Source organism: Pyxicephalus adspersus, chromosome 4 (assembly GCF_032062135.1).
Source record: "Pyxicephalus adspersus chromosome 4, UCB_Pads_2.0, whole genome shotgun sequence".
Classification (NCBI taxonomy): Eukaryota; Metazoa; Chordata; class Amphibia; order Anura; family Pyxicephalidae; genus Pyxicephalus; species Pyxicephalus adspersus.
The window spans coordinates 83,107,842-83,132,063 of record NC_092861.1 but is presented as its reverse complement, the minus strand read 5'-3'; the positions used below and the strand labels follow the sequence as shown (position 1 = coordinate 83,132,063).

Genomic DNA, 24,222 nt, shown 5'->3' with positions numbered 1-24,222 from the left:
TGATTGTCCCCTTCTGTTCACTTACCGGTAATTAAGTGTAGGGATCTCCGTTAGGGCAGGGATCTCTGTTAGGGCAGGGATCAGCAGCTTGCTTCCTGGTGCAGAAGGCCGGCTTGTTACTTTCAGTTTCACTCTGCACTGCAGCCAGGAGCAGACACGTGCTGCAGCCAGCATCAAGGAGACACACACACACAGGATCAAATATCGGGGGATGTCTTATTCACGGGTGAGTGTCTTATTTTAATTATTTTTTCAGGGGGGTGGCTTATTTAATGGGGATGTCTTAAAATCGGGGAAACATGGTATATATATAGTGGGAAATGGCTAAAAGAGCAGAACACATGATGGATTAAGGAAGGATAGAATTGCTCTATAACACACTTGATTCCTGGGAAAGAATGAAAATAAAGTTCCTGTAAGAGAATGATTACGAAGGGGTGCTGAGAAGTTCCTGGCTTTGCCCAGAAAGAATAGAGCCAGAGTTATGAAATAACACATTTATTCAACATATTGCCCCTGAGTCTGATGAACTTGGTACGGCGTAGTTGCAGCTTTTCTAGACCGTTCGAATAAAAGTCCTTTGGTTGGGCCGCAAACCACCTCTCAGCAGCATCTTTGACGTCAGGAATGTCCTCAAAACATTGCCCCTTTAGGTGTTTCTTCAAATTCAGCAACAGATAATAGTCCGAAGGTGCCAGGTCAGATTAGTAGGGGGGATGGTGGACCAAATGGAAACCCAGGGTGTTCAATTTTGCAGCCACAACATTGGACGTGTGCGCAGGTGCATTGTCCTGCAAAAACACAATCCCTTTGGTCAACTTTCTACTGCGTTTCGTCCAAATTGCCTCCTTTAGCTGGTCCAGGAGATTAGCATATTACTGTCCAGTGATACTAGAGCCCTGAGGTATTTAGTCCTCCAACAAAATACCATCTTTGTCCCAGAAAATGCATGCCATGACTTTTTTGGCTAATTTCTAGGTTTGGAACTTCTTCAGCCGCGGGGACCCGCTGTGGCGTCATTCCTTTGACTGTTCCTTAGTTTCAGGATCATAGATGTGGAGCCAGGTTTCATCCTCAGTCACTAAACTAGCCTAGCTTAGGATGCTACAACTCGTTCCTTCTTCTGATCACTGTTCAAACATTTCGGCACCCACTTCGCTGAAAGCTTGCGCATGTCTAGGACAGTGGTGATAACAAACTCAACACGCTCCCATGAGATGTCAAGTATCTGGGCTATCTTTTTTGCGGATATTCGCTGGTCCTCAATAATCAGCTCATGGACAGCATCGCAGGTTGCCAGGTCAGTTGAGGTTGGGTGGGCGTCCACTGCGGGGCTCATCTTCAACGGTGAAATGCCCAGTCTTGAAACGAGAAATCCAGGTTTTGACAGTGCTGTAGGAAGGACACTTCTCCTCCAGTGTTTGTGACATCTCAGTGTGAATGTCCTTTGCTGACTTTCCCTGGGGAAACAAAAACTTCATGACAGCCGGTAACTCCAATAACATGAAACCTGCTTGTGCCATCACAGCTTCTCACTAATAAAAAAAACAGTTTTAAGAATTTAATTTATTTAATCTGGAAGGGGGCAAAGCCAGGAACTTCTCAGCACCCCCTCGTACATCTCTACTGTCAGATAATACCACTGCCCTTATGAAATACGTATAATGAGATATTATAGATTGGCATTCCATACAGTCAAAACCCGTCTCATAATGCATTAGGTTAACCTGTTTTTGTCTAAAATTGGACAGAAGAAAGCAAGCTAACTTGACACTTTAAAGTATTTGAAAAGGGCTTTTTACATGGAGGTATACAAACCTTAAACATATTTTTCTTCAACAAAATGGAATGCACACCTTATAGAATTTGATTTTGTCCCTATGACAAATATGTGCCAAGAACTGGCAGCCACATAAACCTGGACCATGACAAATGTTCAGCTTGTAGGTTCCCGGTCATACTAATTGTTTTTTATTTGATCAAATGTGTTAGTTATAAAACACATTCAACAGATGCACACACAACAACATGTGTTTTTCTGTGTTAACATTGTCCTTACTGTAAAATGTACCCTTTTTTAAAACCAGCAAATTAGATATTCATTGTGAAATTAATGTGCATATTTACAGAAAATGTTTAATAAAGATTTGCACAAAATCCACAAGAACAACTATTTCTTATAGTAATATCCTATTTTTACACAGGGATCCTAATATATTTTGGTCTCTTGAAGAATAGGGAACATTGCACATTCTGTGCTGTTTGTAAAGATGTACTGCACATTTAGAGCACATTTGGCATAGGTTCCTACTGTTCTTACTGTTCATTAAACATTAATTGCACTTTTACTGGATTAATTTTTCATGGACATTATATTTACCATCTTAAAATTGTGATTGTTGCTATGCAGTGACATTGAATCCAGCCCTGCAAATGTACATGTATTCCCTGAAGTTTTTAAAATACAATTTTAATTAGTGTTGGATCAAAGTAGACATACAATTATTTGAAAGCTAATATTAGTCTAGGTAAAAGCTTTTCTAACTATACTCTGAAAACTGCACATAAAAAGCATTCAGAAGGCTAGTCACGGGTATTGCATGTGGTAAGTCAATCATTCCTCCTTTACTGACGTACCATTCCTTGTGTCTTTATGTGATGGTCTCTGTCTTAGAAGAGGCAAGGTTTTATTTCCTCGTGGCAAAGCCTCCAGTTTTGAGAACAGCCAGAGCCAACACTTGCTAAAATTGAACAATGCAGTATACAATATGAGGCTGTAGCCACATTCATACATCAGGGAGTGAATTGCCATTTTCCAGGAGGAATAACTGTAAGACAAATTGTAGAATTTTCATGGTACTGATTATGCACAATTACCATTGCTAGATGTTCTATATAACAAAGGAAATCCCCTGTCCTAAATTTGGGCCTACTTTAGGTAGAAGTACAATACAGACATGATTTTTGATCAATATGATGAACACCTAAAAAAATTATGATAATATTTCCTGTTCTAGACAGTTCTTCTAATAAAATTACTGGAGTTTGGACTGCAGTTGTGCTAAAGATGAAGGATTTTAAAGAATCCTTTAAAGTGAACATAAACTTCAAAAATTAAAAAAAAGCAAGCAGGAAAGTTCCTAATTGCAGAAGGGAAGGGTGATGTTTCTTCTTTATTAAAATCAACTTACCTGCCTGTCCACAATTTTTACTTACACTTACCTTAGCAAATGTAATAAAACAATAGTGCAAAACTTTTAGCCATATTTCAGTCCACTTCTGGACTCTCTCAGAGGGTTGACAGTAACAACATTTCATGTTGATCATTTAAAGAAAGTTTGAATTAAGAGTTTAATTTATAACTGAAAGTTTCGCTCAAAGAAGACTGGAGTTCTACCTGGAATGGATTTCTTCAAAGCTTTTTGCTAGCAAATGTTCTGAATCCTGGACCAGATTTTTTTTCAGGTTTGCTGGATCCCCCAGCTTCACTGATGAAAATGTATCCTCTCCAGCCTTGGGTAGCTTTATTAAATCAGGTTGTAAGTGTCAGTGTGTTAATTGTACTGCTGCAATGGAGGAATAAATGCATGGGCTGATTAATTTTCCTTTCATGGAGAAAGTCCTACTCTAGGCTCTGATCACATAAACAAAAATCTAGGTAATTTATCATGATCTATGCTTAAGTGAATTGCCTAGTCCTTCCTTTCAACACAAATCATGAGGACAAATTCCTCAGCATTTTGTCATATGACAAGCCTTGAACAGCATATTCTCCAGCAAAGTAGGTATTTAAACTTTTTTCCAGTCTTTGAATCCCAGCAAGGCCGGTAAAATAGGGTTAGAAAGAACTCTGGGATATGAAGATTTTTAGAAGGGATGGGGTAAGTATCATTAAGGAGTAAGTACTCATGCTCTGGTCCAAAGATTTTCATGTAGCTGCCATTCATCCACTCCCACAAAATATGTTGCCCTGGCAAACATCTCTGAAAATTTTGCTGATTTCTGGATGGGGTGAGGGTTGTAGGATAGGTGTAATGTAAGTAATCACAATTAGTTCACCTCCATCCAATGACCATTAAAAATGTATAATTTCAGTATCATTCCATGTGCCTTCAAAACACATTTCTTAGAAACAAACTAAAAGTCATTTTGATACTAAAATTCCGGTTTTTAATACTCACAATGTAAAAAATAGCAGCCATGTAAGTGTTACTTTGGAATGTAATTAAGGTAATGCACTGGTTGCTGAAAGTAGAAGAGCTTTAAAATGGAAAATGTGTGCCTCATTAAAATGGAAATGTACAGCTGCAATCAGAGCATATTTTTTTGCACTAACAAAACCTGTCAATCTAATCTTTTTCTGTCTGGATTTTTTTGTATGTATGTTAGATCTCACTTCTAAAACAGAACCTAGAGATGCAGCTGTGCCAGTCCCAGAATGCTTTGCAGCAGTTGCAATCACAGTTTAGTCAAGAGCGACAACGTCTCACTCGAGAGCTTCAAGAACTGGAGGAGGAACACCAGCAGAGGCAGAAATCACTGCAAGAAGCTCACATGTTAGCATTCCAAAGTATGGAGGAAGCAAAGGACCAAGAGCACAAAGCAAGTCAACCTGCTTTTTTTAAATTTTTTTTTTGTTTTGTATTGTATGTATTTCAGTGAGGTATTTTTTATTACTGTTCTAAATACAGTTTTAATCAAGTGGGGAAACAATGGGTTATGATGTTTTGCTCTTATATAAAATGTAAAATATCTAAATCCATAAAGAAAAATTTAACTATACACTGCAATTTACCAGTCCGTAGATGCGGTGGTTGCAAGATGTTGTCCATGCCCCTTCCTGTAAAGTGAACTGAAAGCACTCATAATTTTCTCTTCCTTCTGTAAACTACTGATCCCCTCACTTGTTTTCAGGTCCATTTCAAAGCATTATGGTGTATTAGGCTCAACCCTTCACACGCACACACAGAGCAAGCAACACATGATTCATCTGCAAGTTATGATTCTAGTGCTTTTAATCTCACTAGAACCAAGATTGAGCTTCACAGCTAAATCTGCCAGTTGCTGGAAAAAGTTAACTATGGCTATTATTCTTCACAACCCTGCACTACTCTGCCTAAGAGGTAAAGAAACTCTTGTGAGGAGAGGCAATCAGACTGGCAGGCATGCTGGGGGTTTGTAAGGGTGCCCCACTACTAAAGAAAAAAGGATGACATGTTTAAAGCCCCGTCTGGATGGCAACCATGGCTCTCCAAATAGCAATAAACAGCAAAAAAAAAGCTCTAAAAAACACATTTTATTTGGATTTAGATATATCTTATGGTAAACAGAAGTCCTAACTAATATTCAGCTTCAACACTCAAGCTACTTAGCTATCCATGCTTTGTTATGAAAATATTTTTGTCTATGTGTCTGGAAGAGGCATTTTCAGGATCTTGGCCTTAAGATCCTGAAAATGCCTCTTCCAGTCTGAGTGGTTTTCCTAGATCACCAGAAGAATTGCTTCCTGGCGTAAGAATACATTTTCTTTCACTCAGTGGGCCTGATTTACCAAAGATCTCCAAGGCTGGAAAGGACACACTTTCAACAGTTTCATCAGTAAAGCTAGGTGATCCAGCAAACCTGAAATTAATTTCTTCAAAGTCATTTGTTGTTTGTTAGCAAATGTTTTGAATCCAGGACCAGATCCATTCCAGGTTTGCTGAATCACCTAGCTTCACTGATGAGATTCCTCTCCAGCCTTGGAAAGCTTTAATAAATCAGGCCCTCTGGCTTCAATTTGCAAAGCAGAAGTGAGGCAGTGGAGAAGGGAGGAGCTGTAACCCTTAAAATGGTTTCTCCCATTTAACAACACCTTAAAGGTGGCGGAAGCACCTCTGTCACTAATATTTCAAATGTATCAGCCACACTTTAAAAGAAACATCTTTCTGTGGAAAATGTATCAATCTTAGCTGCACCAGCTGGAGAATGGAGCAGTTTTTAAAGATGGATGTTTCATTAGGGAAAATCATATTTTTGTAGTTATACTTTGTAGTTATAATAAGTTCATTTATCAACAAAAAGCCCTTATATATGAAATGTGTTAGATGCATCACGCTTTTCTGATATTAACATTTTTTGTATTTTTAAACTATCTAGGCACTGCCTTGTTATGCTAAACATAAGTCCTAGTACTGCATTGCATAAGGAGGACAGGTACTCATGGAGCCTGGTACCTTTCTTATACAGTTAAGGGACTACAGCGTTAATATCTTCCTGATATAGATATGGGTATATTCTCTCTCAACTGGTAATTTTAGTTTCTCTGTCTTCTTTGTTGTTCTGGCTCTACGTAATGCCAAGTGGAGGGACCCTTTGCTTTAGAACTGTTGCCAACTGAGGGAAGATAATAAAACGGATAACTGAATCTTTGTAATCTAAAACCTCTTCTTTTTAGATGGGCCATAGCTTATGTGCATGCTTGAGAGAAACAATAAAGAACTATCTGCACTTCTAATCAGAACCTCCGTGCTAAGGCTAACCTCTGCACGCTGGCCCCATACAGGGCCTCAACTTTTTTTTCAGAGTTAAAGAGAAGTTCAGCTCGATCCTAACTTCTTTAGCAACAGGAGAGGGCAGGTATGAATAATAAATTCAACTGGAGCCTGGGATCTAGTGTTCTCTCAAATCACAGAACGGTTTTTATTCTAATCGTAACAGGGTCCTCTTCTCCTCCTGTGTCACTGTCTGTATCTGTCTGTGATTTGCAACCCCTATTCATTGTACAGCGCTGCATAATATGTTGGCAATATAAAAGTCCTGTTTATTATTATTATTATTATTAATAATAATAATATTTATAAATTGGTACTTTTCCAAAACTGTTTCTACATATACTTTGGCAGACTATCAGTCTTCACTTGAAAATTAGCCTGTGTTTTTTTTTTATAAATCTCTTTTTTATGATCAACCCCCCATCTCCAACACACACACACACACTGTGGCACTGTATAACCAAGCAGGAAATTCTGTTTGTAGGCACTCCATGGGTAAAGTACTCGGTTGCTTTAGGTGAAAAAAAGGAAAAGAAAAACAAAATTGTATTTTACCCTGGGGATGTCATTTTTTTAAACAAGATCCTTACACATATACAATGCCAAGCCTGTAGTCAAAATGTATATAAGTAAAGAGAGGAAAGAAAAGGCAGGCTTTTTGGTAGTATAGTGCGAAAACAATAATGGTTTATTAACATATACTTTAGCCCCAGATACAACATCAACCTTCTATGCTACAGATCTGGGTTATACATCATAATACCTAATTTTCAGGTTACAGGTTCAATCATTCAGATAAAGATATTAGTTGTAGACATAAAAATCAACTTGTGAATATTTGTCTCGAAGCCTGATGCGTTTTGCCAGCAAGGCTTCTTCAAGGGGTTATTGAGATCACAAAATTGGGGAAACAATAACAATAAAAATATACTTCCTTAAAAAACTGTGGCCAAATAATAATTTTCAGCAATATTTGTTAATTAGTTAAAATTTCTTTATAAAATTTTCAAGGTTTATCTAATTAACTCATTAACCACCTAGCCGTTAAGCCCGACCTTCGTACGGGCAAAAAAAAATGGCTAGGATGGTTAAGCCCGTATTTTTGTCACATCCATACTTACCTGGTCCCGCTGTGCTCATCCAGCGTCGTTTTCCTATTCCAGCGTCGCCCTCCGTCCATCGTCGTCTGTCGATCTCCCTCTCCAGCGTCGGGTGCCAGCGGGACCGGTAAGATGCCGGCCGGTATCTTGTGTTCCGCCGCCCGGCATCTTGTGTTCCGCCGCCCGGCCGGCGGAACACAAGAACAGGTCTACAATCTAAAAAAAAAATTTCATGAAAAACAGTGGATCACTTTTGGTACAGAAATCTAGACCTCAGTGTAACGCTCAGGTGGTTAATTGCTGAATCTCAAATCATAGACTTAATTAGCCACTAAAACGTATCTCCTCCGTTCATACCCTTTAATATCATCCTATCAAATGTTATCAACATAATTTCAACCTGTCTCTTAATCGAGAAAGTAAGTCCATCCCTTTTGGTAATTAGAACAATAATGCACTAACATTTGGGATCCCACCCTATTCTACATCAGTTATGTATTTATTTTCCAGCTCACACCTTCTCAGCTATCATATCACACCATTATACCAATCAATACTTAGATTTATTCAAGTAATTAATACTGCTGAAAATTATGTGGCCACAGGTTTTTAAGAAAGTATATTTTCATATATTACATTATTCTACTTCTAAAATCTTTTTCATTTTTTATGTATACCTGTATTTGATCTTTCTTATTATTCCCTTACCCTAAGTATGATACTTGAGGGTACTCTGGCATGGATATTCCCCTGGTACCCTTTTCTTTGATTTTAAAGCACAGTGATTGATGTAAGTAGTCATGCATTTTTTTTGTGTATATATTACTTATTTTCTATCAAGTTGACACTTGTTTTGATAGTGTATGAAATGTTTCAATTAATTCTGACACCATATATATGTATATTTATACTATTCTATTTTTTTGTATTTGTCAGCTATTGTTATTGTTTCTCCAATTTTGTGATCTCAATAACCCCCTGAAGAAGCCTTGCTGGCGAAACGTGTCGGGATTCGAGACCCATAATCACAAGTTGCTTTTTATGTCTACAAATAATATCTTTATCCGGATGATTGAACCTGTAACCTAAAAATTAGGTATTATGATGTATAACCCAGATCTGTAGCATAGAAAGTCTATGTTGTATTTAGGGCTAAAGTATATGTAAAAAAAACATTATTGTTTTCGCACTATACTGCCAAAAAGCCTGCCTTTTCTTTCCTCTCTTTACTTATATACAAAAAGAAAAAAAACATGAAAGCAAACAGGATGCACAGAATTACAAGAAGATTGCTATTTCAGCAGCAAAGTGTTCTTTTCTGTTAAGATAATTTGCACAATTTTCTTGTCTTGTACATGCAATTTATCTTTCAGCAGAGAATGAGTAGTCTATACTGGTTATTTGCTCATGTATGATATATATATATATATATTTTGTTTTTGCTATATAGGATTTGGAAGAACGCTTACACCAAAAATACTCAGAGGAACTCCAGTCTGTAAAAGATGCTCACAAACAGGTCATGGACATGCTGCGGGTGGAAATGGAACAGGAGCTGCAAACTTTGCGCTTTGAATTAGAAGATGAAGGGAAAGCCATGCTGGGTATGTGATGCTAAATTATAACTGAAGGCATCAGTGATTTTCAAGTTCCGCTAACACTATAATGTACTTAGGTTTTTTTCTTAAGATCCTTTTATTACACTGGGGAACAACTTTGAACACATTTTTTGTTGACTTCAATTTTTAAGCATATTTACACTAAAATAGGTATGCTGATTCTGAAAGTGACATTGATTTTCTTCTATCACATCAGGTTTTTTCTCTACTGTTTATATTAATGCGATTACTGTAGCGTGAATTTGTATAGGCTATTCATTTAAACCCAGGACAGTGTGGTCAGAGGTTGTGCGCTGCTTTACGTAGTGAAAAAGGAAAATTTATTTTTCTACTTACACACGTATTTCCTTTCTTTCAGGTCATGTCTGGCTCTGCTGTTTCTCGTCGTGAGTGCCTAAACAACCCTGATTTATTTTGTTATATCTGTACCATTCCCAGTCAAAGGGCGAACATCAGCACGTTTGTAGAGCAAACCTATTTGGCATATTTCAAATTTAAACTTGGTGATCAAGATAAGTCTTGGGCCCCTCATAAGGTGTGCAAACAGTGTGTCTAGGGTTTACGGATGTGGACAAAGGGACCACGTGATAAGATGGCATTTGGTATACCTACGGTTTGGCGAGAGCCAGGAGATCATATCCATGACTGTTACTTTTGTATAGTGAAAACTTCGGGATTTAACAAGAAAAATAAATGTAACATAGAGTATCCTGGTCTACCATCAGCTAAACGCCCAGTGGCTCATTCAGATAAAATCCCAGTGCCGGTTTTCATTACACTGCCATCTCTTGAAGAACATGATTAGGATTGATGAACTAGGTGACAACAATGATGAAGAGTTTGAAATTGAAGAGAACTCTGTTCTGTTTGTAAGGGATTTGATTAGCATGAGTTGAGTGATTTGGGACTATCAAAAAGCTTCAGAACTCCTAGCATCAGGACTGCGTGGGAAAAACTTACTTGAAAAAGGAACAAAGGTATTCTACTTTTGAACCAGGGAAATTGCATTTCTGCAGTACTTTAGAACTGACAGTGGTTTTGTGTATTGCCATAGCATACCTGGTTTAATGGAGGAATTGGGAATTCCAATCTATAACTCAACTGAATGGTGACTATTCATCAATAGATCAAAGCGGAGCTTAAAGTGTGTCCTCGTTCACAGTAGTAATATATTTGAGTCGGTCCCAATTGGCCATTCAGCTTCTCTTTGTGAAGAGTATGCAGACTTAAGAGAGTCATTGAGTTGTTGCAATATCATTAACACAATTGGGTCATCTGTGTTGACCTTAAAATGGTATGCTTCCTTCTTGGTCAGCAATGCGGCTACACCAAGTATCCCCGTTATCTGTGCATGTGGGACAGCAGAGCTCGTGAGAGGCATTGGGTGGAAAGGAATTGGTCTCCAAGATCTGCCCTAAAACCAGGTGATGCAAACATTCTACATGAGCCATATGTTGATGGAAAAAATATTATATTCCCGCCTCTGCACATGAAACTTGTTCTGATGAATCAGTTTGTGAAGGCTTTGCCAACCGAAGGAGACTGTTTCAAGTACCTCATTTTGGCATTTACTAGTCTGTCATTTGAAAAAATAAAGGCCGGTGTGTTTGATGGTCCACAGATTCGGTAGCTCATCAAAGATGAACATTTCATTAGGACAATGTCAGAAGTAGAAAAGAATGCTTGGCTATCATTCAAAGCCATTGTCAAGGACTTTCTTGGAAACACACGAGCAAATAATTATACAGAAATAGTCCAGAAACTCTTGGAGAGCTACAAAATGCTTGGTTGCAATGAGCATCAAGGTACATTTTCTACATAGCCATCTTTCTAAGCTCCCGGAAAACCTTGGCCCAGTCAATGATGAGCAAGGTGAATGATTCCACCAAGATTCGAAGGTCATGGAAGGACGGTATCAGGGTATATGGGATGTACATATTGATGGCTGACTATTGTTGGAGCATCCAGCAGGATTGTCCTAACACTCAACACTCCAGGAAAAGCTAAAAGCGTAAATGTTTACCTTAACCGCTTAGCCGATTATTTTTCAAATGTTTTACTGTAAAAAAAAGTCATAGAGTAACAATAAATCCTTTGTATGAATGAATGAAATTTAAATAAACAGTAAATTCAAGGTATTATTTGATTATTTTTTCATTAGATGTAAAGTTTAGTTTTTTTTAAAAAATAGAGGGTACCCTGTACCGTAAAAATTGGATGTGATAGCAAAAAACTGGGAAAATTTCTGGATTCACCACCCAAAAATGAGTAAAAACAAGTGTAAGATCTAACTCAACAAAAATGCGTTCCCCAGTGTTATGCATAGTTCTGCTTAAAAGAAAAATTAAATCCTTATAAAACGGATACGAAACATCTGTTTTATAAATGTGATGCTTCTTAAAATGCAGTGTTCTATAGATTGTTTATAGCAGGGGTCAGCAAACTTTTTTGGCTAAAAGGCCATTTTAGGAGGTCAAGAAGGCACACTAGGCCAGACTCTCTCGAGTCCCTGCTAAAAATAACTGCAGCTAAAGATAACTGTAATAATGATCTGTTGCTAGTGGACCCTACAGATATTGTATTCTGGTGGTGTTTATTCGTAAATATGTTCAAATCAGGAATTACAACATGTTAACAGTTTTGATCAACTATATCATATATTATAGTTAGACACAACAAGGGTTAAAAACTCAATGAGTTAGTCTGAAATACATCTTTACATGTATACATTATAAAATTAAATTAGTAACTGATGACTGCCACTGTCTGAAACTGACGTGTTTATCTGAATAAAATACAGTGCAGTAGAACACAATCCTGATAATTCAGCTTCCTTTCATTCAAAAAATGTTTGGCAAATTAACCTTTATGACTGGTATATTTCATATACTCTAATATTGGTGTAGAGCAGTTTCCCTCTCACCTGTACCCCAACTTAAAAAAAGGAGTGTAAAAAATAAAACAAATGTAAATAAGATAAAATTAATTCTTACTTTGCAAGTAATATTTAACTTAACTTGAATAGTATAAACGTTGGCTGACTTTAGCCATCCAGTCATATGCGATTATGTTTTTTACTTTGCTCATGATTGGGTATTCTGTGCAAAATATCTTTTCACCACATTCACTAAACTAAGCGCATTATTTCTTGCACAGTGATCAGCCTGGCAAATGAACATCCTAAGAATTAAGTAAATCTACCCCAATGTTTTCTAGTGTTGTGTAAAGTACCATGGTATAGAGTATAAATTTGTGGCCGAATCTTTCTACTCTCTGTAATTTTAATTGTTTATGCCAAGAAATATATTCTTGTAAACAATTAATCATACCACTATCACCACCTTCTTCCCAGTATTTATCATTTATTTTGTGTTAATGTTGACCATACACAACTTGAAAAATTACTGGAAAATATTCTGCTACTTTTAACAGTATGCGTAATAATACATTTTATAAAAAAAAAGAAAATTATATCTATGCTATATATAAACTTTTTTTTAGATATAGCCCTCTAAAAAAACATTTCAGACCTGTGTTCTGTATGTGTTGTGTGTCCAGCTTCTCTAGTATCTCACTATAAAAAACTTTTACTGATTTTAAAAGAGAGGAGGTCAATGTCTTTCTATTTCACCTAACTGCTGAACCAAATGAGTTTAAAAGGGGAAAAGAAGAGGAGAAAAAGGGAAGTGTGGAGGACTTGGAGGAGGGAGTAAAAGTAAACTGGGTGGGGATTCCCACTCCTAAAAGTAAGTAGTATAGGAAGGCAAGTAGTGGCACGAAGTTAAGGTTACAACAAAAATGAATGTACTAGGTAATATTCACATACAAGATGGCTGCTTGCTTGTTTTCTCGCCCCATACTTGTGTAATGCTTTAGCTGCATGACCATTGTGCAGATACAGAAGGTGATGAGTGACCTCTATCTGTCATGATACTGCACTGCATATGCCGGTAACTGTGAGTGACCAGACTGGAGATTGAAGATCCTCTGGTAGGAATATAGCAGGCCACCTCGGAGAAAGGGGTGGGTCAGTCTGAAGCTATTTATATGTCATCCTCAGAAGACATTGCTGTTTTTATATTTGTATACATTTCTGGAGTTGCATTAATAATTCAAAAAATCTGTAACTATCTGAAAATACAGATTTTAAATGACATTTTTTTTTCTAATTGTTACCTCTTTTTTTCCAAATTAAACCTTTAAAAATAATAAAACCTGCAAAATAAAGACTATTTCCTTTGCCCAAATCTAAAATTTAACAATTCTGCAGTTTTGTATTGGAGAAAAGGCTGTAATAAGTAAATTTTTTTTCTGCTCTGTTTTTTTCCTGCAGTTCAGCAATGTTGGTGTTTTTTATGTGTTAGTTTTTTTCTCATGAGAAACCCATTAAACAGTGCTGTATTTGTTTCTTGGAATGCAGCATCTCTACGCTCTGAACTCAACCATCAACATGCAGCAGCCATTGATCAGTTAAGGAACCATCATCATCAAGAAATGGAAGCTGTTGCAGAAGAACTTGAAAGACATAAGGATCTCAGCAAACGTCAGGTAAATAATTTCTATAACGGGCACGAAATAAGTGTTCTTGATCTTGTCATGGAAATGTTTACATCTTTATTGACCAGGCCCGCTTGACGGAACTCCTCCGCAGGCTCTACTGGAATTCATTCATTTCATTTATTCGTTTAGGCAGGTAAAACAGATTATTGCAGTAGGTACTTCACCTATCTTCATGACTTGCCTGATCCGAAAATTTAAAAAGTGGGACATCAGTTCCACATTTAGCCAAGGATCTACCGTATTTTTCGGACCATAAGACGCACTGGACCATAAGACGCACCAGTTTTTTAGAGAAGGGAAATGAAGAAAAAAAAGATTCTGAAACAAATAGTGTCCTAAAATATTTTATGTGCATTAAAAACCAACATCACAGTCATAAACACATGTAATAAACCCTGTAAAGTAAACAGCAGCATTTAGAACCATTATTAACAAAGTCAGCAAAAGACAAAATTACTGTAAAACACAATAACAAGAGACTTCAGTAATAAAATAGAATAAAGTTGAAGATTTACGGTAAAGGTTCTGCTCGTTTTATGAGAACCCCAAGAACTCCTCATTGCTAGAGTCAGAATCTAGAAAGCTCAGTTCCTCACAGTGCAGTGACGTAGTGCCCCTTTAATTCTGCTTTTATAACAAAAGACATTAACCTCCTGGGCATTACACTGAGGTCTGGATTTCTGTACCAAAAGCGTTACAGTTTTTCATGAATTTTTTTTTTTTTTTACATTTTAGACCTGTAAGTTACAGAAATATGTCCGAACAAGGGTCTAGTAGATATCATGAATATAAAAAAATGTTTGAAACACACAATCATGTAAAAAAAAAAAAAATGTACTTTTAATAAAATCCTATCCTATTTTCTTTTTTGCATAGAAATTTTTGTTTGTATTGTGGGCTTGTAATTCTTAGGATTAACTCCCGGGTATGATAATTATATTTATTTATTATATTAAAATCATAAATTATAATATACATAAATATAAATAATAATTTAAAACAATAATGAAATAATAGACAACAATGTAATCTAAAAATAAAATTAAAAATGTACGGTACTTTTATTTTTATGTTGTATGGTGTTTTTGTACTGTAAAAACCATTTAGAAGCAGATTACATTGTAATATGCCTTTAAATTTTCCTCACATCACTGGAAGAGGACTCATCCTCCGAGTGATGTGAGGGGGGGGGGGGGGTTTCCCTGCGTGCCTCACACAGACAGCGACACAGGCACAGCTGGAGGCTGCAGCTGCTCGTATCCATGGAGAGATGCATAGCATAATGTAGGATTTCTGCATCTCACTACAGATACCAGCAAGCAGAGCTTCGGACACTGGGTGAGTATTTCCTTTCAGTTGTAATAAGATTGCAATATAACATTTGTTTACATTGTGTTTGTGTGCTGTGAGTGATCTTCAGCAAGCTATTCAGGGAACATAGCATGACTTTGTCAGCCACTCATGCTGAGAGTGGGAGGACGCTGGGAGCAAGATACAGGAGACAGTCACTCTGGCTGGAGCTGAACAGGGACGGGACAGCAGCTGGGAAGGATACATTTTGATACATTTGGACCATAAGACGCAGGGACTTTTTCCCCCCACTTCTGGGGGAAAAAAAGTGCGTCTTATGGTCCGAAAAATACGGTAATTAGAACTTTACTAACTGTACTCAAAAAGGGAACCATTACTAAAGTTAGGCAAAGCTAAAAAATACAAATAACATACCAGAGCACAGAAGTTATGAATAGATAACAAAGTGTCCTTTAGACTGAATATCAGTAATTGGGTAAAAAATGCCCCAGGGTAATTGTCAATGGGTGGTAACATGCCTAGGCATAGGTGAGAGGAGAAATACCTCAAAATCACCATTCAGTGGAAGGTAAATATTCTCCATCATTACTGTTAGGAATTTGGAGAAAGCTTTAGTATTGATACCTGTAGGAGACAGTTTATGCTTTCATTGATTTTTATAGCATAGATTGTGGGCAAAGCGTACATCATTCAAGCATCTAGCTTATTTAGCATGATTAATAACAAAAACTTTGCTTGATGAAAGAAAATACATAACTTTATGTTACATATAAATAAGGTAAATAAACTGCTGAAACATATATTTGTGATTTAGTTGCTAGTGAATATAATCGTCATTGTATTTTATGTGTACATTATGATTTACAATAACTTCTAATGCAACCCGTCAGTAGTGCTGTGTGTATTTACGTTTCTTGTATTCAGCTCTGTAAAGCAGATTTATTTGGACTTAATGCTATAAAATTATGCAAAATACAATGATACTAATGCACATAAAAAAATCAAATAATTGAATTTCATATTTTTCTATTTTAGGAGTCTGAGCTTTTAGGACGAATAGCAGAGCTTGAAAAGCAGCTCAGACATCAAGAACAACATGTGGCTAATCTCAATAAAGAGCTGCTGATTCTACACGAGAGCATAAACACTTTAACTAAGGAGCTGGAGTTCAAGGGAAAAGAAATCCTCAGAATACGAAGTGAAGCCAATCAACAAATTAGGTAGTGTTTTTTATTAAATATTATTACACCAAGACAAAATTAGATATACGTACAAGCTACTACAAACAAACTACAAAAGCCCTGATTCAATAACTCAAATCTCAATAACAATAAATAAAATGAATGACTGTGAAAACAAAAAAATACACAGATAAGTTGGAACATACATTGAGTGCTTTAGATACCCAATAACAGAAAAAAAACTACACACATTGGAACTACTACAATATTGGTTCCATCCTTGAATAAGGTAAGAAGCAAAGCCAGGGAAAATGTGTAAATAAAAATAACATTTTGGTAAATGCATTAAAATTATCAACATGAAAACATCCTTGCACAAGTTTGTACAGATAGATGAATGGAAGTAAATATGTATTTATAGTGTAATCCATGTTCCATTTATTTGTAAAGCATGCCATGCTTTATAAGAAAGAATGGTAAAAAAAAAAATCAGGGTGGGGCCATTCTTTGTAGTTGTCAGAAAGTTGTCTGTGTTTTTTTCTTTTCTGCATTTACATATTTATATTTTTATGTTTTGTTTTGTATTTTGTTTTTTTTACTTTAACTCTATTAACCTAACCAAAACTAGAATAATAATCTAGCTCAGTAATGTCTTAAAAGTGTGCAGGGATTGCATTACTGAACAAAATTTACATGGACATTTAGACCTGCTCAGTGCTCCATAAAGCGTAGATTCTGCATTCGATCACAATACATCAACATCTATTCTATCAATACATAAATCCATCTATTTAGAATATAAAATATAAAACACAAAAAGCCCCATCCCAAATTAGCAAAAATGCCTAATTTGACCATGCTTGGACAGATTATTTCCCCTCTTGGTAAACCCTATCAACTAGAATATAAAACAAAGTACATTCCTGCTAAAATGTGGATTTTGGTAGGCATTTTTCTACCCTCTGGATCATACAACTAAGTAAGTGATTTGCTCAATCATCATAGCCTCTTACCTAGTAACAGGCCTAAATAGTAATTTTTAATTAAAAAAAAATATATATATTTACATATCCATGTTCTACAGCCCTTAAAACGTTTGCAGTTTGCAAGAAAATATCATCCATCAACATTTAAAATATTTATTTTTAAATCTTAAATATTTTCATCATATTTTCTATCTCTTGTGTATCAGCTGTTCTGAAATGGACTGGAGGCTAAAGAAGGTTCTATGTCTTTACAAACCATGCAAAAAGCAGTATGTATATAGCTTTGCAAAGTCCTTATGGTCAACAGGTTAATACTTCATTGTACTTTAGATTCAAAGCCAAATTGTAACCAAGCAATTATTTAGTATATTAATTTACCAACTAATTATATAATCCGGTACAGCTGTTTCATATTTAAACATTGTGTAAGCAAATATATTTCATTTCCTAAATAAGGGTGCATGAGCAAGATTTAAACAAGAAACATGAAGAGGATAAGAATGACTTAACAGCTGCCCATATCAGGGAGAAGCAAAGGATTATGGCAGAATTTGCAAAGACACAAGCAGTGCTCATGGAAAAAAATTCTGCATTACAAGTTTCGTAAGTTTAAAGAGAGCAAAATAAGTTTTAGAAGATACTTTAACACTAACTTTTTTCAATCTAAAATCACTTGCCCTACTAACCTTACTTAAACAATTACCAGATAAATCTATATGAAGCATGCACATTATGATTCAAATTACTCATCAAAATTATTACTGTTTTCATACTAATTGACAGTTTTCATTTATAAGTGTATATTTGCAGCATACAATATCAGAAATATACAAAATAATAAAGAACAATGACTGAGAAAAAAGTATTTTAAAATTAAAAATCAGTCACATGACATATAGTGACTGAAAAAAAATTATAAAAAGGTGTGTGATTTCAATTGTTCTTTCAATGCTAGCTAATACTTGTAACATTATTGGATCTATTTATAAATAAGTGAAACTGACATACATAAAGGCATTTTTTGATAGATATCATTGAAAATACAAGGAACATTCTCTATCAGAGATATCACCTGAATGTCTTATTCACTGCTTTATAAATAGATCCCAAAGCTAGAATGCTTACAGGAAAGGTAGCACTGTATAACTTATGATAATGATTTCATCCTATTTTGAGGCTTTCTGCTCAACATTTGTAGTCCCTGAAAGTCAATTTTTTGTGTTGCTCAAATGCTATGATTTCAAATACTCAAAACAATACATATTAGATGGTAAGTATCTTCAAGTGGTATAGTGATGTGCTCTCCATAGCTGAAAAAACAACATGCCCCATAATAAAAAGTCAAATTTACTTACCAATGAATGACAAAAAAGAATGGTAGCCCCATAGTTTAATTTTATTGGTACTTTCTAGGCTTACAATTGGATTTTGTAGCTACCTTTTAGTTATTACTGTTGCAGCTGGCCTATTACAGAGTTTTTTGTGTTTTGTCTTTGCTTGTAAAAACCCTTTAGTCTGTTTATTTGAGATAGTTTGATATTAAAACTGACAGTTGTACACACCATTTGTTTTGTTCAAATTTGTTAATGTACCATAAAAACCGCACAAATTATGTCTTTATAAATAAATACATGCATGCAACAGATAACAGATATTACCATACATTTGTAAATACCATTCTGTCACATTTGTTTACCTATAAACCTGATATTTTTCCCAGTGGCATTAAGTACACCAGTGGCATTAAGGGATAAGTATAAATAGGACCTTAAAGCAGAACTAAAGTTCCACTTTTCAAATTTGTGATCAGACAGGTATTTATTCCAGAAAGGGACAGGTGATGTTTCTTTTTCAATAAAACAAACTTACCTCCCTGATGGCAGTCCTCTTCTGTCAAATAGCTTTCCCTGCATCTGCCAGGACTGAATGAACTTGTGCCTGCATCATTCCGCGCCAAGATTCAAACCAGAAAAAGAAGAAAGAAGATAGAGACACCCATAACAGAATGGGGACATGTAAATAAAGTTTAAAAATTGTATTGAGGTAGGACCGCCCTGGTCGCAATTTTTTATTTCTAGAGATTAATTATTATTATTATTATTAGGAAACAGGATTTATTTAGTACCAACATAATATGTCATAAAATGACAGGCAAATACAGTGACACAGGAGGAGGGGACCCTGCCCCGAAGGGCTTACAATCTAGGAGGTGGGGGAAGTAACACACAATAGGAGGGGAGATATGTATTGGTGGGAAGTAGTGACGGTTTCAAAAGACAGAAGAAGATGGGCGGGCAAGTTTGAAAAGATGGGTTTTGAGTACAAATAGGACGAGGAAGACCATTCCAGAGAGTTGGGGCAGCTCTAGAAAAGTCTTGGAGCCATGTGTGTGATGAGGTTATGAGTGAGGAAGTCAGTAGTAGGTCATTGGAGGAGCAAGAAGAGCGGCTAGGGGAGTCCTTTTTTACTAGGTCGGAAAGGTAAGTGGGACAGGAGCTGTAGAGGGATTTGAAGGCAAAGCACAGGAGCTTGAATTTGATTTTAAGGTGAAATGGAAGCCAATGAAGAGCTTTGGCTGAACTACAAAGAAATGCAGCAGAAGAAAAAGGGTGGGAAGGATGGATGAGTCTGGCTGCAGCATTCATAATAGATTGTAGAGGAGAAAGTTGGGTTAGTGGAATACCAGAGAGAATTTAGAATGTTCACCTAGTAAAATGAATTATTACTCTGTAAATAATATTTCACTTAGCTTAGTTAATGCTAAGAGGTGCAGCTCTGCTGACTTCAGACATTCATGTGCAAGGGAAAATTATATATTTTTTTTAATTAACTACCTTGCAAGTAAATGTGTATCAGACAGATCGTTTTTTCAGATACATGGTAAACATTTAAATTTATTTCAACTTTCTATTAATATGTTTGTCTTAGGTTCCACCTATGATAAAGGCACACTAGTAAGCATTCTGTTTGACGCTGAAAAAACTAAAGAAGTGTATTTCTCCTTTGAACCAATTTATGCTCTCCTCACATTTGCATAGGATTCCATTTTCTTTGGAGTCCCAAAGAAAGCAGACTGCAATGCACATTTGTTAGGCATACCACTGTGCTTTATAAATGTGTGTTTAATTAACTATTTTAAGTAGCAATATACATACATATACATATATACATATATACATACAATAACTGTTTAAATACAAGAATATGATATTGTACACAGTATACAGAGTATTACATCTCCATAGTTCAGCTGGTGCTTAAGGGCATATGCCAGTATTATAGCATATTAGCCAAAGGCATGTTTTCTCATATCTGCATGCAAGTGCAGCCATGCTGCAAATTAGTTCCACTTGTGCACTATGTGTTTAATTTTAACTCCAAAAGCAGATGTTTGCTGTAAATAGTTGTTTTAAAAAGGGTAAGGGCTGTTCACCCGGTTGTCCTTATGCACTATTTTTTTGTTCAGTATTTCAGTGCCTTCGTCTGTTAGTGCCAACATGTTATGTTTTGGTACCCGTTATGGTGTCTGCCAGTTTTCCTGTATGTGCACACCAGTAATAACACTGGTTAACAAACATTTTCTTGCCAAACAGATTTAGGTCATTTAAGGATATGTTTGATGCACAGATTCCAAATATGGTATTGGTTTTGCTAGATTGGCTCTAGCTTTTTACCTCAATAATAACCCCATAAATAACTAAGGAAACATGAAAATTAGGCAAAATTAAACTAGATTTGCCTACGTATACAAAATTAAATTTTTGAAATACCTAATGTTAATATATTCTATATGCAATATATTTACAGACTAATCACAAAGAAGTCATTGAAAAACTCTGATTGTATGATTTCTTTTTAATCTGGTGATCAGGACAATCACGTTGAAGTTTCCATCAGTAGTCTGCCATCATGTGTCTATCCCATCTGCCCTGATACCTTTCTTCCATCACCTTTATATCTTGATAGAACCTCTTTCCCATTGTTCCTCACTGAAATCGCCAGGGTTTTTAGGACATTTTTGCAAATGGCTATGGAGATAGTGTACCTTTATGCTCATAGTAGCACCCAAATTTTAAAAGTTTAAGAGCAAGTTTAATACCAGTTCTTCCTAATTTTGTGCTTTATGGTTACCCAAAAAGTTCTTGACAACAATGACATAGCTGTGCCAGGCAGAAGCTTCAGTATCACTCATGTAACTTGTGAAATTTGAATCATTTATCAGTTTCCGAATCTTGGGTCCATCAAGGATTCCTGCTTTCAATTTTTCAGTACTCAATCCAGGGAAGAATCTATAAATGTATTTGAAGCAATCACCGTCCTTGTTCAGAGCTCTAACAAATTACTTAATTAATCCTAACTTTATGTGTAGTGAAGGGAGAATGATTTTTCTTTGTCAACCAATGGCTCATTAATGATGTTCGCTGCACCTTTTTTCATGTTTTCCCTTGGAGGCAATGTCACTTTTTTCCAGTGATCCTGCTTTGCTCTACTACCCCACAAGCAGTTGAAACACGGGTACTTTGTGTATCCACTTTGCTGTGCAAGTAGGAAGTTCACCATTTTAAATCAACACATATGGACCATTGGTGTTCATGATAGCAAAGCTTTTGTAAACCCATTTGGATATTTTCATATTCTTCTATAGGTTTTGTTGAGTGACCAATTGGATTGATGCATAACAGTTGCCATTATGCAGTAAAACGGATTTCAAACTTCCAGTGGAACTGTCCATGAAAAGCTTCCAGTATTCTGGTACTCACATATGGGCTAGTAGTCCAGGGATGTTACAACAGTACACAAAGTCTCCATCTTCTCTGAAATATGGTAGGAGTGTCACCTCTCTTGTCGTATAAACCGTTATTTAAACTTCCGGTCTCAGACAATTCTTTTCTTTTAGCCTGGATGCTAAAAGTTCAGATGGTTGTTTTGACAGACTTAGGTCACATAATAAATCAATGAGCTCTTCTTGGGAGAACTGCTGGTTTGATTAAATACTTCCTTCATATTCACTTCCACTGCTAACTCCTGGATTACACTTCAAACCCCGTATATCCTCCATGTCGGATACAGGAATATCAGGGGATGTACTGAACACTGGTATGGGAGCATCAGCACCATGCCACACAGGTTGTCTTGCTGATTTCAAACCAGGGTACTTCCACCTGTTTTTCTTGTAACGATTGAAACCTTTTACATTCATAGCACAAAAATATCAATCATTGTGATGATTTTTGGGCTCTCACCATACCATAGGTACACCAAATTTCAAACTTTTCAGTTTTCCATTTTTCCACTGACGTAGACACTCTACACAAGTTTTGCACATCATATGGGAAGCCCAATACTTATCTTTGTCCCCCAGTTTAAAACCAAAATATGCAAGATTTGTTTGTTTCACAAATTCTGTAATGTTTCTTCTTTGTTTTTGCTGAGAATATTCACCACAAATGTAGCAAAACACTGTAGGGTTATTTAAACAGCTTATTCTTGAAGAACTCTGTTCTTCAAGAATATTTCTCTAAAAAATAGAAAATGTATGAATAAAAAGAAGGCAAATGAAATTTTCATGAAAATAATGCTATATTTATTATATAAAATGCAAAACATCGCTATGCTGTGTTAACATTTGTTGTTGATAAAATCGTCTATTCTTATATATTCAGATATACGAACAGCTGACTCACTAGCAAGGGAAGCCAGTGGAATAGGAACATGGTTGTGCTGTTGGGCTGTATGTTCGTATATCTGTTTGAGGACTTGAGGGCATGAAACTTAAGATCATTGCTATTAATATTGAAAACTGAAAGAGATTACTCACAATGAGCCAAACAGGATTTGAATATACCATTGCTGCCACAACCACCTTCTTCCTTGCAATAATTTTAAATTAGAGGGCTGCGGAAAGTACAAGCATCAGACTTCTCCTCTCCTTCCTCCTGAAAAAGCAGATTTTTTTTCCACAAAACATGTTGAAATGACTTTTGTTTTTAATGTTTAATAATAATAAAATTTTGTTATTTTTGTAATTAATGTTGATGGTATTGGCTTTAAAAGTCCCACTTAAAATTGACGTCTTTCATCGCATATATTTTTCTATGAGTATTAGGGATGTGGCCTGTTTAAGATAAAGAAATGTATATAGGTGAATGTCTCTTTAAATACTTAATACTTATTAACACCAAGTAAGTACTATATGCTTCATGTCATCAGGTACTGTTAAAATGGACCTCCCAATAAGAGATTATGTAAACTGCTGAACCTATTCTAAAGAATGCTAATTGACTGCATGCAGAGTGGATGTTTTGGTACACCTGAGCTGCATGCTTACTGTTGTTCAGTGATTCAGAAAATATTAAAGGCAGAGAATCAGAACACCAACCAGGCAAGCAGTAAATTGAATACCAAGTCAGCATTGCCAGTTTATATAATATTTCAGTATTTGCTTTAAAGTTGTGTTCTGACACAGAGTTGTTGATGTACTAAATTAATTAAGGCTGTTCACCCACCATGGTGAGTTATTACTTTGCAAGGGATATTTCACTTCGCTTAGTGAGTGTAGTGAAAATTCACTTTGAAAAGAACCTCAAATAACTCACAAGGGAATCTAAAAATATAGGATTTTTTCTTCCATGTTTTTGAATGTTGAAGTCAGCAAAGTTTCACATTATTATTATTATTATTATTATTATTAATAATAATAATAATAATAATAACAATATTTTTATACCACTAACATTATATGCAACAATGTACATTAAATAGAGTAGCAAATGGCAGACAGATGCAAACAATGACACAGGAGGAGGAGAGAGCCCTGCCATGAAGTGCTTACAATTAGTGTTGGTCGAATAGCTCACTACTCGATTCAGCAGCTATTCGCTCGAATATAGCAAAAAAATTGGGGTGGTCAAACATCGAATTCAAACACCATT

General features: G+C 35.9%; 1 protein-coding gene across 3 annotated transcripts in view; it reads left to right on the top strand.

The window, feature by feature from the left end:
• The window catches only part of FAM184A (family with sequence similarity 184 member A), a 122,071-nt gene that overhangs the window by 81,194 nt on the left and 16,655 nt on the right, over positions 1–24,222 (top strand). For 2 of the 3 annotated variants that reach the window (XM_072408825.1, XM_072408823.1), the window contains exons 10-14: positions 4,390–4,602; positions 9,084–9,237; positions 13,673–13,800; positions 16,159–16,343; positions 17,747–17,893. In XM_072408825.1, coding sequence (XP_072264926.1) covers positions 4,390–4,602; positions 9,084–9,237; positions 13,673–13,800; positions 16,159–16,343; positions 17,747–17,893 — 827 coding nt within the window. The remainder of the gene's footprint in view (positions 1–4,389; positions 4,603–9,083; positions 9,238–13,672; positions 13,801–16,158; positions 16,344–17,746; positions 17,894–24,222) is intronic. The other variant, XM_072408824.1, reaches the window with a different exon arrangement.